Source organism: Poecilia mexicana, unplaced genomic scaffold (genome assembly GCF_051168715.1).
Source record: "Poecilia mexicana isolate PSO_F unplaced genomic scaffold, ASM5116871v1 scaffold_16, whole genome shotgun sequence".
Taxonomy (NCBI): Eukaryota; Metazoa; Chordata; class Actinopteri; order Cyprinodontiformes; family Poeciliidae; genus Poecilia; species Poecilia mexicana.
The window spans coordinates 13156395-13170092 of NW_028263385.1; the positions used below are offsets into that span (position 1 = coordinate 13156395).

General features: G+C 38.1%; 1 protein-coding gene across 1 annotated transcript; it reads left to right on the top strand.

Moving 5' to 3' along the window:
- Positions 1-4599: 4599 nt before the first annotated feature.
- LOC106921374 (tumor necrosis factor receptor superfamily member 6) lies at positions 4600-13590 on the top strand. Its single transcript, XM_014993041.2, has 7 exons — positions 4600-4786; positions 5049-5190; positions 5278-5403; positions 7641-7787; positions 11870-11926; positions 12036-12140; positions 13303-13590. The coding sequence occupies exons 1-7, from the start codon at positions 4784-4786 to the stop codon at positions 13425-13427; spliced, it is 705 nt and encodes a 234-aa protein (XP_014848527.2). The 5' UTR covers positions 4600-4783; the 3' UTR covers positions 13428-13590.
- Positions 13591-13698: the final 108 nt, after the last annotated feature.

Consider the following 13698-nt stretch of genomic DNA (forward strand, 5'->3'; position numbering starts at 1 on the left):
CATAAAGGGGGAAGGGTTGACCCCTGCCCTGCTCACCACACCATTTGTGTGTCCGTATGTGTCCCTGCGTAAGAGAAAGCACATACCTCTAAAGAAAACCTACAGTTTATGATGTCACCAGGTGACTCTCAACTAGTGATCAGCCCCAAAATCTTGGTGTGGTGACTGACTCAGATGTGAACCTTCAGAGTCATATAGAGACAGTTACAACACCGGTCTTCTACAACCTGGAGAACATTTCCAGGGTTGAAGGACTAATATAGCAAGATCTGGACAAACTCATCCATGACTTTATCTTTAGTCACATTGATTATTGCAACAGTGTTGTCACAGGTCTGTCCAAAAAGTCAGACAGTTGATCCAGACCGCTGCTGCTCCTCCGAGTTTTAAAGTCTTTACACTTTCTACACGTCATAACTCTTTGAGCTACAATTTCCCTGTAGTTCAGAGAATAGACATTAAAATACTTTAGTTAGATAATAAAGTTGTGAAAAGTTTAGCACCACAATACAGGTCTCTCAGGTCTTCTGGTTCTGATCTACTTTGCATCCCAGAACTAGAACTAGAACTAGAACCACAAATCTGGAACAAACTTCCAGAAAACTGCAAAACAGCTGAAACACTGAGTTCCTTTAAATCTAGACTAAAAGCCCACCTGTTTAGAGTTGCTTTTGAAACATAATCACTGGAACACTGACCAACATGTTCGACATGCATTGATGATCTTGATGATGGCGTAACTTTTGCAACTGGTTTCTGAATAATGCTTTTATGTTTCTATGATGTAAGGCACTTTGAACTGCCTTGTTGCTGAAATGAGCTACATAAATAAAGGTTGATTTGTTTGGATTTTACAGTCTGAAGGAAGGAGAGGAGGCTGGAAGCTGAGACTCAATAAAGTCCTGGTCACCAGATGTTTCTGGTGTCAAGTTGGGCATATAAAGATCCAGAGGAGGATACGACAGGTGGAGAGTGAAAGCTAGTGAGAGGAAGGAATTGCAGGAGATGCAATAGAAGGAGTTTTGTAATAGGAGTCCAGAAGTTTAGTGTCTTCATCCAACAAGGTAAATATGAAATCAGGCTGCTGTAAATTACTCAGAAAACTGTAGCGCGAACCATCGCTGGCACAAAGGGCAGGAGCGCAACAGTAAAAGTCAATCACCTCCACTGATGGTCAACCTTTAGCTCCTTATGAGAAGAAACTACTAACAGAAAAGGATGTTGACTCACATTCACTAGAAAAGCCAACTCACACCTCAGGATCATAACAAAATGCAACGTTAAAACACATCTAACCCCCTGACCTTGTGTTTGTCTGCCTGCATTTGACATGCTGACATGTCTGCTGTGCAGTATTCTCAATAGCATCACATTATTTGGTAACTTTGATTCTGTTTCTCCATTAATCAAACTCTCACAGGCAGCGCAAACAAGTAAATAAATACACCAGACTAGAGAAAACCCCATGACTACTAAGACTTGCTGTTGTTATCTAACTTAGTGGTAAAAACTATAATTCATGAATACCAAAGAAAACATAGTAAAAGTTCAGTATTTGAGTTGAGGAAACTAACTCATACACATTACAGTCTTCTAATCGCGCTAAATCACATCAAATGTTTGAACGACTCACTAATCCACACATACAAAGATAAAGAAATTAATAACTCCACTAACCAAGTTACGTGTCATTAAACTGATTAGTAATTAATGAACACATGAAGAAAAAAAGCTGCATAAAAACAATAAAACCAAACAAATCAACTGCAACTGGTCAGCATTTCTAAAAGAGTTGACATCTGGTAACAATTATCAGCTGGTTTGGTCCATACAGACTGGAAAGATAAAAAAGTGTTCTTACTATCAAGGTATAGCACATAAAGCATCTCAGTATAAGTAAAAAATAAGATCTCTAAAACCTTCTCAGCCTTATTGCTGCACAATGCAGTACTGCAGAGATATTTCTAAACACAAATCTTCTTGCAGGCAAAGTTGGGGCTTTGACAAAGAGAAAAGGGGACGTGCACGATTATATTAATAGTGCTTGCAGGATTACTAACAGAGAACTTGCTTCACTTCAGAAGTGGAGTTTTGCGTCGTATGTATGAGGCCATTGCTGTTAAGGGCATTATTTAGTATCTTCATGAAGAACTGTACTTGCTTATGCTAAGGAGGAGGTCCTTTTCAACAGGAGCTCGAACGATGATTGGCCGAAGCGAGGCTTGATCCAATGCTGATAGGTCCAAGGTGAAGAGAGGGAGGCGCTGATTGATGAGGCAGGTGAGGCTAAAGAGTCTTCCGGATTGAATCTGCGCCGAAGTTTCATTACTCAACTCAGTCGGTTAGTTTGGGGGAAAAACTGTGAAAAGTTCTTTGCGTTTTGCTGGTTTGCTGCCGTGATTCTAACACAAACCTACGTAGCTCCGCCCGGCAGCAGCAGGTCTCCTTCACAGGTGTAAACCCAGCGCGAGCGTCGTAGCGCTCATGTTGCGTTTGAAGGCGGCTCGGAAAAACAGGTTACGACATGTTAACAACGGATTAAACAGTTTTAACTGCTGATAAAAGTGACAGAAGACACAGATATGGGAAGTGTGGAAGCCTCTACTGTATCAAATTGACAGAGGAATAACAGAGAGTTGGCCATTCTAAGGTAAAAACCCAGCGCATACAGTGTTCATGTTTTTTTCTTTGTTTGTTTTCATCCAGATGGCTTCCCGTGCCCCCCCTGCAATGGCACGGCGCCCCCCTTAGGGGTGCACCCCACAATTTTAGAACCTCTGATTTAGCTTTGTTAGCTTAGTTACAAACTACTGTTTGCCTCCTTTTCACTAGCATTTAATGAATTAAGGAAAAAAAATTACCAACATGTTCATGTATTTAACTTGTCCCTTGTACCTTTTACCACTTAACAACAGATGGCCCACGTCCCTCCTGACCCGTCCTCTCCTGAGAGTGAAATTAAAGCTGCAGTAACTTTTATATAAATATTTTTTCCACATATTTTTTAAAACTGTCATTATGTTGTGACAGTGTGGCATGAGAGGTAATCTGTGAAAAATCTATTTCCTCTGTCTTCTCCCTGTGATAGAAACAACCAGTCAGTGGCAGGAGAGTTTTCGTGCTGTCAATCACAATCTCATGTGGTGCTGCTCATCCTTCCTCCTTCTTGATTTGTGCCATGCTGCAGCTATCATAGCACAGAGCTGTGCAGATTCAAACTGTGAATGCTCAGTTTAGTCAGCATAGCTACCAGTGATGGCAGATAAACAGTTTCTTGTAATGATAAAGTTGTTTCTCTTCACAGTGCTAAGAGCGTCCTACTAGTTCTGATTGGTTGTTTTGGTCAGAACGGTACATTACTTTAAGCAGTAATAGTAATTCAGGAAGAAGATGGAGGAGATTGATTGTTTTCACAGATTATCTGTCTCATAACAAACTGCTACGACAAAATATGGAGAAAACATTTTTTATTAAAGTTATGGACTGCAGCTTGAATAAAATGCAACTACATAGCATTTTTGAGAAGTTTGGATTGCTTCATGTATATTTTGCACATTGCTTTTGACTGTTGCTCTTGGGGAGAGACATTTCAGTATCTAAAACTAATAGAAAAAATTTAAGCAACCTACTTGCATACTGGATGTGGACTGTTGGATGTTAAATTCATGAGCAGTAAATATTGTGCTAATTATCAATATTGAACCAAAGAAAGCAAGGCAGATGCAAGCCTTTAAAATTGTGATGCTTTTTATGGGTCAAATAGACTCAAAAAATTGTAACAGCAGCTGCACAGGGGGGCCCAATCAAATTCTCTGTCAGGGGGCCCAAGATTTCTAGCGGCGCCTCTGCTAACTGGTAAGATAAGGTAATTTTATTTATATAACACATTTTCAGCAACAAGACAGTTCAAAGTGCCTTGTTGCTGATAGTAGTTTTGCAACAATGAGGTTATGAAGCTTTTGAGAGATCGTCAAGCTCTTTTAACCATTACCCAATACTTCTTCTGCAATACGTCGATGATCAGAAACCTTTTTTTGTCGGTAAATAATTAAAACTAAACCAGTTTATGCTAATTTTAAGAACAGGCCACAAGATAGTTTTCTATGCAATGATAGATGTCATCTTGGCTTTTTATGCTTTTTTTGGTGTATTCTTTACTTGTTTGGTATTACTTATTTGGGATTACCAGAACCTTGATGATGCACTTTTTAATTATTAAGAAAACACTGACATGTTCAATACTAACTTTACTCACTCTATGAATTAAAAGTGACTAAGATACCTTAACTTAGTATCAACTGAAGTGTTCATGAAGTTGCAGAACTAATCACCAGTCACTTCTCTGAATGTTTATCTTTCTTTCACTTCTTTGTAAGTATAATCAAATGGTTAGATGAGTAGTACACAATCACTTACACTCATCACCAAGCGCCATGACAAGGAAGCACAAAAAGAAAAAAGCAAAGCAACGAAAAAGGGGAAAGTGTCAGACTGTTCTCAGCCAAAAGTTCACATTTGGACGAAACGAGACTGAAGATGGAAAAACGTGGAGGCTGTTCTCGGGTGGGGAGAGAGGGGGGGCATGTTGTTGTGCACAGATGTTGAGGGTCCAAGGAGGAGTGGCAGTTAGAGGATGAGAGCAAAAGAAAACAGACTGAATAGACAGATTTCATGATGAGTCACTTGTGACATTTTAAGAGAAGAGTCCCCTGACACACTTTAGCTACTTTCTCAGTCTTACAGTCAGAGGGTCCCAAGTAACATCTTCTTCAGCTCCTCCGGCATGGTGAGTACAGGCAACATATCTTCATCTTCTTCATGATGTACTAACTTTTTAACTGGATTGATAAACAAGAAAGAAAACATTCAGAGGTTTTACAAAATCAGCTTTTAAATAGTAATTGTTTCTATATAGAGGAGACCAACCAATAAAAGTCATCTTATTTTTCTCACAACCTGTCTGTAGTAGGTTGTGAGCATCTGCTCATATCTGACACAATCAACACTCTGCCTTCTCCACCTCTTATTCTTTATTTGCTACTATCCAGATGGTGCATCTCTATTATCTCGCGTTCTCCATGCTGTGCAGTCTTCCTTCCTTCTCCTCTGGGCTAGACATCCAGTGCAAAGACGAGGAATATGAGTGGCCGATACTCAAACCCACGTTTTGTTGTAAAAAGTGCCCGCCAGGTAGTGTGACATTGCTTTTATATTTATGGATTTTAAAGTGTCTATTGTCAATGTCATTAACCACAGACTGCTCTGTACTTGCTCCAGGTCATCGTTACATTAGTCGCTCAGACGAAACTTGTGAAATTACATGTGAGCCCTGCGATGAAAATCGGTACAGTGACAGCTTCAACCTGGAAGGGAACTGCAACGTCTGTGATGTTTGCAAAAAAGGTAAGAAGCATTACAGTAAACGTCCTGTCTGGATGGGAAGACTTGCAGTATTTTAATCTGAGCTATTGATGTCCATGTATCATGAAATTACTTTTTTTTTGATAAATGATGTGTCACCAGTAAAAACGTAAAACTGGTTAGTAAGCTCTGACATCAGCAGGATCCGCTTTGACTACAGCACTATCGCCAGACGATCAGAGTAGATAAAGACTGGTTTTGTTTTGAACATATGCATGATCAAGCATTACTGTAAAGATACTCACAGCTTTACACACTCCACTGTCTCTTCTTCTTTGTACGACCTTGTGGTTCAGGTTTCTCTGTGTGAACTCTGACTCTGCGATCAGAGCGTGATGTGTGAGAGTGAGTAATCTGCTGCTCTTACCGCAACATTTGACCAGTTTCATCGCAAAAGACCTGTAGAAAGTCAGAGAGTTGAATGTTACTCAGTTCTGGCGGTGGATCATGATTTCAGAGAAGCTTACCAGCAGAAATAAACTGTTATATCTGAGGGGATTTCCCTGTTTATGCATCAAGGGGGGCAGACAGTCAGAAAGAGATGAAACGGAGGAGAGACACGGGGGGTCTGTGAAACCATCTGTAATGAAGGCTAGGAGAGAGAGTCATGTTTGCAGCCCTCCTAGAAGCAAACTGTTTTTATGTAAGTGAAAAGTAAAAAAAAACAAAAAACATAAATTACACCAAAGTAGCAAGTGGAAAAATATACCGATGCAAATGTCTCTCCGCTGCTACAGGTGAACAAAAATAACCTGTCTGCCTTATTTCTAAATGTCACAGTGGAAAACACAAAAGAGAGTCGGCACCAAAGTGAAAACATATTCTCTGTTCTCAGTCTGAAATGGTTTTGTTTACATTTGGAGGCTTTCATTTTCTGATATTGCAAGTAATTTTTTTTTCTTCCTTCAGGAGAATCTATGTGAAATATATTTTTCGTGACAACTTTTTAAAAGCTCATTTATCTGTTTTAGAATCTAGCAAGTGGAAGGTGGGTGGTGAAAATGTCAAAAAACTACACACAGGGGCTCCATGTCAATTAATGTGAATGGAAACTAATTTAGGTGGAAATGATTCAACCCACAGAATGATTTAACTTGCTGACCTTGCAGCACGACTGTTTCTGTTGTGCTTTGGATCTTTAACGGCATTAACGGTTTGCAGAGCAAAAGAAGAAGAAAAAAAAAGTCCAAAGATCAGCTTCTTGACGGTTTTATAAAACCTTATAACCCTTTAATGACAAAAAAAACCTCAACTCATTTATCTGAGACCTTTACATTTTAATCAAAGTTAGCACTTTGTGTAAAAGCAATAAGATAAATAATGTGGAAAGCATTTTAAAACACAACTGTTCATGTTTTTAAAGTGGACTTAACGTTTACAATGCTTCTACTTTCATACACATAACACTGAAAGCCACGCTACGCTAACACCATGATCGCCCAGACACACTAGTAAACCTTCATACACCTGCTGCTACAACCTGCTAAGATGAAGCTGCATTGCAGGACAACTGTACTCTTCCTCCTCATACACATTTACCCCTTACATGAGATTGTTATAGATGTCTGACTTGAAAAGTTAAATGTATCAATTATGGAACCAATATTTCAGAAGATCAAGCAATATACTTAAATGTTTTGTTCTTTGACAAGCACCTAATAAGTTTAAATCACAAATACTTCTTAAACCAGGCTTTGAAAGTGATTTCACTGTTAAATGTTCAAAGTGAAATCGGAAAACCTTCCAGGTGGAAGTTTTGCTCTTTAATATTAAACATTTGTGCAATAAAGGGATTGATTTATGAATGAGGGTATCATCAAGATCTCCTTACTCCTCTTTGTTTTTCATAAATTGTAACTGAAAATGTCACATAAACATTCATATCTTGTTATGACTCTAGCACTGTGGAAGTAATTTAAGCAGCTTTCTGTTTGCTCATTTTGATCACACAAGCTGTGGCTTCTTTGTAAGAAAGAAAATGTTTCATCAAATTGAAACGTTGCTCTCACTAAGAAATACCAGCCATGAATTCTTCTAAAGATGTGACAATAAAACTGTCTGATAACGTGAAACTAAAATTTGTGAGTCATTTTGGACCATCCTATACATAAAGTACAAAGTCACTCCCTTGCAGTACATTCCCGTTAAGTCACTAAATCTAAATAGTCTCTTTTAAGTGACATATATTCAAACATGACTCTTTCTTTTGTCTTTGACAGCTAATTTTGAGGTTGAGTCCAACTGCACAACAACCAAAAACACTGTTTGCAAGTGCAGAGCCGGCTACAGATGCACAGACGCGTCCTGCACGTTTTGCGAGCCTGTCCCAACGACCACCCAGCCCACGACTCCACCGTCCACTACAGGTGAAATAAAACTTCCCTGCACATTCAAATGAGTTAGACACTAAAACTTTACTCTACAGACATTAGGCAGCTTTCTGTACTTTTGCACACAAAGCTGCAAGTTTATCAAACAATTTCTTCTTATCATATAGGAAACTACTCTAACCCCAATGTGTTGATAAGTTTCCTATGTCTTACTACTAACAGTTTCCGTTTCCACATCTGTGGCACGAAAATAAGTCTGGCATGGCAGGAAATGTGGTGTCTGTGCAATCTCACCTAATCTCTCTAACCCTTGCAGCACCTAAGCTTAAATATTTAATATCCATTGATTGAAAAAAAGATTTATTAAGCCAGAATACTCGCTTATTGTCTGGTTGCTGTTTTCTTCTAATATCTACAGCTCTGGAAAAAAGTAAGAGACGACTGCAAAATGATCAGCTTCTCTGATTTTACTTTTTGTAGGTGAATGTTTGAGTAAAATGAACATTGTTCTTTTATTCTATGAACTGCTAACAACATGTCTCCGAAATTCCCAGAAAAAAATTAGTACTTATTAGCAGAAAATGAGAAATGGTAAAAATAACGAAAAAGATGCAGTGCTTTCAGACCTCAAATAATGGAAAGAAAACGAGTTGATATTCGCTTAGAAACAACAGTACTGATGTTTTAACTCAGGAAGAGTCCAGAAATCAATATCTGTTGGAATAACCAGGAGGTTTTCAGTGGGGTTCAGTGCAGTAGAGTCAGATTTTTTCCAGAGATTTATATGGAAATCAACATTTCGGGGCAGAACCCATCAAGTTGCATTTCGACTCATAGATAAGTATAATTAACTATCAAAAATCAGAATGAATGATGAATTGATTTATGTCAGATGAGCTATATTCATGAAGAATTTAGAGGTATTTGGTTAATTATTAATAGTGTAAATGATTACACTTCAGTTAAGATGAAAAGAGTCTTAAATAAAAACAAAATCATTCAATATGTGTCAAACTAAAATCATTTGAGCAGCATAAAGAAGCACCCAAACAAATACGAACACTATATCTACTCTTACACAACTACTACTGAAGGAAAGCTTTATAACTGGGGAACTGAACAATCAAAATAGAAATTAAACTGATTAAAATCTAAAATTTATCAAAAAGTCAAAGGTAAAGGGCTTGCAGCCAGACATTGGCTTGGTTTTTACAGGAATCTGAGAGGAATATTAAAAGGATAAATGATCCTAGATAGCAATTATTGTTGAATTATGGTAAAAAAAACCTGATTTTTGGTGAAGGTCGACGAACAAATAATCACCCAATTAACCAAACTAACTGATGTTGAAAACATGTCAATGAATCAATGTTGTTTTGTGGATGAATACTAATGATTGAAAATGCAATGTCTAATCAATGCTGTCTGTGACACCTGTTGCTCTCCCCTCTGGGTAAAAGCATTTTATTATCGTGTTTTAAATTAAACACTACAACATTTCTGTACATTTTCTTACTTGCCTGTAAATGCTATTACTGAGTGTTTGTCCCAAAAACATAACCCTTACTGCTGGCTTGTTTGCAACCTGCTTCTGACTAGTAATGGGAATTTCGGCTCTTGGCTCCCAAAGAAGAACACCGGCTCTCTCGGCTCCCAAATGGCTCCTAATTTATTATCATCTGCTCCTATATAACATACCTTAGCAAATAGTGATTGACCACAAGGCTGCTATGCCAATCAAAACGAAGTTCTGCCATGAACAGAGCAGAGCCACTGAGAGTGAGAGCTGAGCAACGAAAGGAGGGGGAAAAAAGTCCGGAGTCGGCTCCCGTCGTTCACTTTGAAAGAAAGAGCCGATTCTGAGAGCCGAAACGTTCGCGACTAACCCGTCACTACTCCGACTGTCCGTTTGAATTTAACTCTACTCTGAGCACTTTTGCAGTAAGTTTTTCAATATTTTTTTTTCTTTACTATGTTTATTGAAAAATAAATGCGTTGTTTTATGCTTATGTTGTAAATGTGTGATTATATCAACTAACATTAAGATAAATATTCATGAGTATTCGTTGCCGTGTCCTTTTTCATTTAACAAGTGGAACCGTTCGGTTTCTGTGTTTGTTCTCAGACCAGTGCATTATTTACTATTTAAATGTGTTTCAAAACTTTTCAAATGTTTTTACTCTTTCTAACCGGCCCAACTGGAACCTTCCTCACTCTAACTTTTGTGTTTTTCAGCTGCTGCTCGGCAGTCTGAGTCAAAGCTAACCGAAACGTCGAGAAGTGGCGTCTTTACGTACTAGAGGAAGATCGAGGCATCGCAAGGAATTGAAGTGACGTGAACTAGAGTCAAAGTTTAAGATATCCCAACACAAACTGTGTTCCTGATTAATACAAACACAAGGCTTAACCTCATGGACATTGTTGTTCCGTTAGTCAAAAAGGAGCCAAACATGATTCAGATCTATGAGTTTTCCTAAGTAAAATACAGTATTAATGCCGTGTTATTTTTTAAATTTGTGTACACACATTTTTGGAAACATGGTAATGCCAGATAGCTTTGAACGACCTATCGCCTGCCAACACGATTGTGTGTTTAACAGTAGTAGTAAATGAATAAACGTTTTATGGTATGTTGTGATGTAGTCAGCAGAAACTCATTGGTGAAAAACGAAACTCTTCCAGTGGGCTCCACATAGTAAATTCCTTTAGAAAAGATTAATACTTTAAAAGTACATGAATCAATATTGATTCCTTAACTTTATTCAATATAAAAGAAACAAAAATTTGCATGTACAGTTATCAGTTATGGTGGAAAATCTAACTTTGATTCAACACGTAAGTCACCGATCACTTTTTGTCTAATTTAAATGTGAGGCTTCAATATGGACTCATAATTTCAGCTTCAGCCTATTTCAACATTTACCAACTCATATTTTGTTATCTAGGTCCTCACTTTGAATTCATAACTGGGTGACATGCTTAGAGAAAATAAAAACCTTTCAAGAGCTTTTCATCCAATTTGATGAAAATAGAAAAACTGTTGTGATCTGTGTATTTATTTTGAGGTTTTTCTGTGTTTATTAGCCTGTTCCCCTGTGGGTCTCTCTTCCCTGTTGATTGATCCCAGCTGTGTCTCATTTCTTTGATTACCCTCCCAGTGTATTTAGTCCCACCTGTTGTCTTTGTCTCTTGTCGGATCCTCCTGTACCAGCCAGTTTCCCCGTGCCGTGTGTTGGTTGTGCTCCCTGTTGTTCTGTCCTGTGGATTATTGTCGTTAAATCGTCATCTTCACTTCATCCTGGCCTGCCTGTGTCTTCCCTCACCTCACCAAAACCCACAGATCATGACAAAAACAACCAATCTGCTCCAGTCTTCATCTGGCTTAGACTTGTTGGGTCACAAAGGGAAACTGAAGTTACTGGCAGCAATGAGGTTCTGGGGAGAGGAAAAATCACCATGAACAGATCAGCCAATCAGAGGGAAAATGCATTATGTGATTGATGGTGACTGGGACGGTTTTCACCATGAAAAATTCAAACGTGATCATTTTTGAATACAAATTATTGGTTTGAACACAGTATTTGAATCTATGAGAAACCGTGGATTCTTTCGAGACTCTGAACTTGAAAATGAGCAAAGTTGTATAATTTATATGAGAAACTTTGGCGTGTAAGAGCAGCATTTCAGACAACAATTAGAGCATAAAAGCTCTTCGAGATTCAGGGACAACACTTAACCTTTATAGGAGTTTGTGTTGAAGATCTAAAAGATCTCATGTTTGTTGGCCTACAATTGTTTTATTTAGATACAAATGTAGATTTAGTTTAGTTTTCTCTTAACTCTGGTTTGTCAAATGGTGATGTACAATAGCGTTAAAACTGTGAAACTTTGGCCTGTTGAATAAAATAATTCAAAAACAAGTTTCTCTCTTTTTGCATATACTTTCACTGCATGCTTGTGCTTCAAAACAATTGTTTGCTTACCCTGTAGTAACTATTGAGGGAAGTCTCACACAAAGAGTTTGTGTGAGACTTCTGAAATATGAAACTCTCGTATGTCCTCTAAACATCTGCACTGAACTGATCAGTTGTTTTTTCCTTCTCTTCCTTCTCTTCTAGTAGCTGGATCCACCTCCACAACCAAGACAACTGTACCACCAAATAACAAAATCAGAGGTACGGTGAGCTGACAGTAATATGAAATAGGAATTATCCAGCTTCTCCTTTACTTGCTGTAGATGTAAATTCTTTGAAAATATATATATATTTTTTAATGTTTTTGCAGATACTCAGTGGTTCCTGGTGATAATCGCTCTTCTGTGTGCTGGAATTGCTCTGGTTGTTATGACAAAAATCAAGCCAATTCTGCACTGGATCAGATCCAATCATGGTAAGATGAGAATAACTATTACAGAAACAACCTAAAGGCACAATACAATTTAGTATGCTCAAAATATTTTCCACTTTGTTTTATCTGAACACTCTGGCTTTCAAAATCCTTTGAAATCTCTTTCCTAGAGGAAATTTATCAGTGTGGAAAATCTCTGATAATCAAATGAAAGTAAAGTGTCGCATCCTGAAAGCTGAGAATAGCAGACCTTTGATCAAACATATTATTCAAAAAGGGGGGCAATAAGGTGACACACATACTTCAAAGATGTGATGAGCCTTTTTGTTCCATGAAAAATCCCCTTTGTTTCCTCATGTTTGAACAACCCAGCATCAAAATATTTACTTTGTTTTGGCGACTTGCTAATGTCACCAAAACATTGTTGACATTGTTTGTCATATTTTATTGTGATTCAGTTTCATATTTTGAAAACTAAACTTACTGAAAAGGATGTTCTCTTTTTCAGAAAACGCATTTTTAAGATTTCGTTAGTGTTTAAAGCTTGGTTTATAGATGAGGGCAGCTGGGTCACATGACCCAGATACACATGCATCCTCTGCAGCCTGTCTGCTCGTCTCACTCTGAACACACCAGGCTAAAGGAGCAATAACAGTTTATGTTATGATTGTGCACAAACATTAGACAGGCTTTGGAAAGCCAGAAACACAAAAAGTGCACCGATTGCAGTTTTCTGGTCGATTTTAAAAAGCTTGACTTGCCAATTCTGATTTCGGCCATTTTTTATTTATTTTTTTGTCTGAAATGTCACTAAATATAGAAATAAAGTCGCTGAGTTGGTAACAGTGCGGTGACTATTGCTAATTGCAAACATGTGGACATGGCCTGATGTGCCGGTATGTCTCTGTCGCTGCGGAGCAGAACAGGACAGTGGTCAATTTTTAGAACTTTGCTGAAGTAGATAAGATCAGCTTTACATGTAAGTATCGGCTGTTCACTGAACAGCCTAGAAAACTGGCTGATTGTTTAAAACTGACCATGCAAATTAAAGCTGCACATAAATGTTGCTCACAAAATAATCAAAAGTTACCAACACACTGATTGTTTGGATGCAAAAATGTAAATAAGTTTTTTTTGTTGTTGTTTTTTATGTTTGCCACATATTGTTGATCAAATTTAAAATATTTTCGTTTTTGCTTCTCAGGTTATTTTTTGCCTGAAAAGACTGTGACAGCCACTCTATGCGCAGTGGAAGACGATGTGTCCAAGCCGGTCCAGGAGGTGTGTGGAAAATGTGACCACTGCATCGACTTATGTATAAAGGATTAACTCCTGCACCATAAATCAAAGGTACTTGTCAAAACCTTCACTGCCACAAGAAAGGAACAACTTCTCCTGGATATTGGAGCCGAACGGAGACAAACATCGCTCCAGTCGTTATAATGAAGAGGACTACAGCGGACGGTTCAGCTACTAATGCTGTTCAAAAACTACAGGATTTCTCAATACACAGAAAACATACCCTACAGAAACTGGAAGATTTATTCCACCTAAACACACAGAGTGGGACACTATGATAGTCCTGAATGGGCTGTTTGGT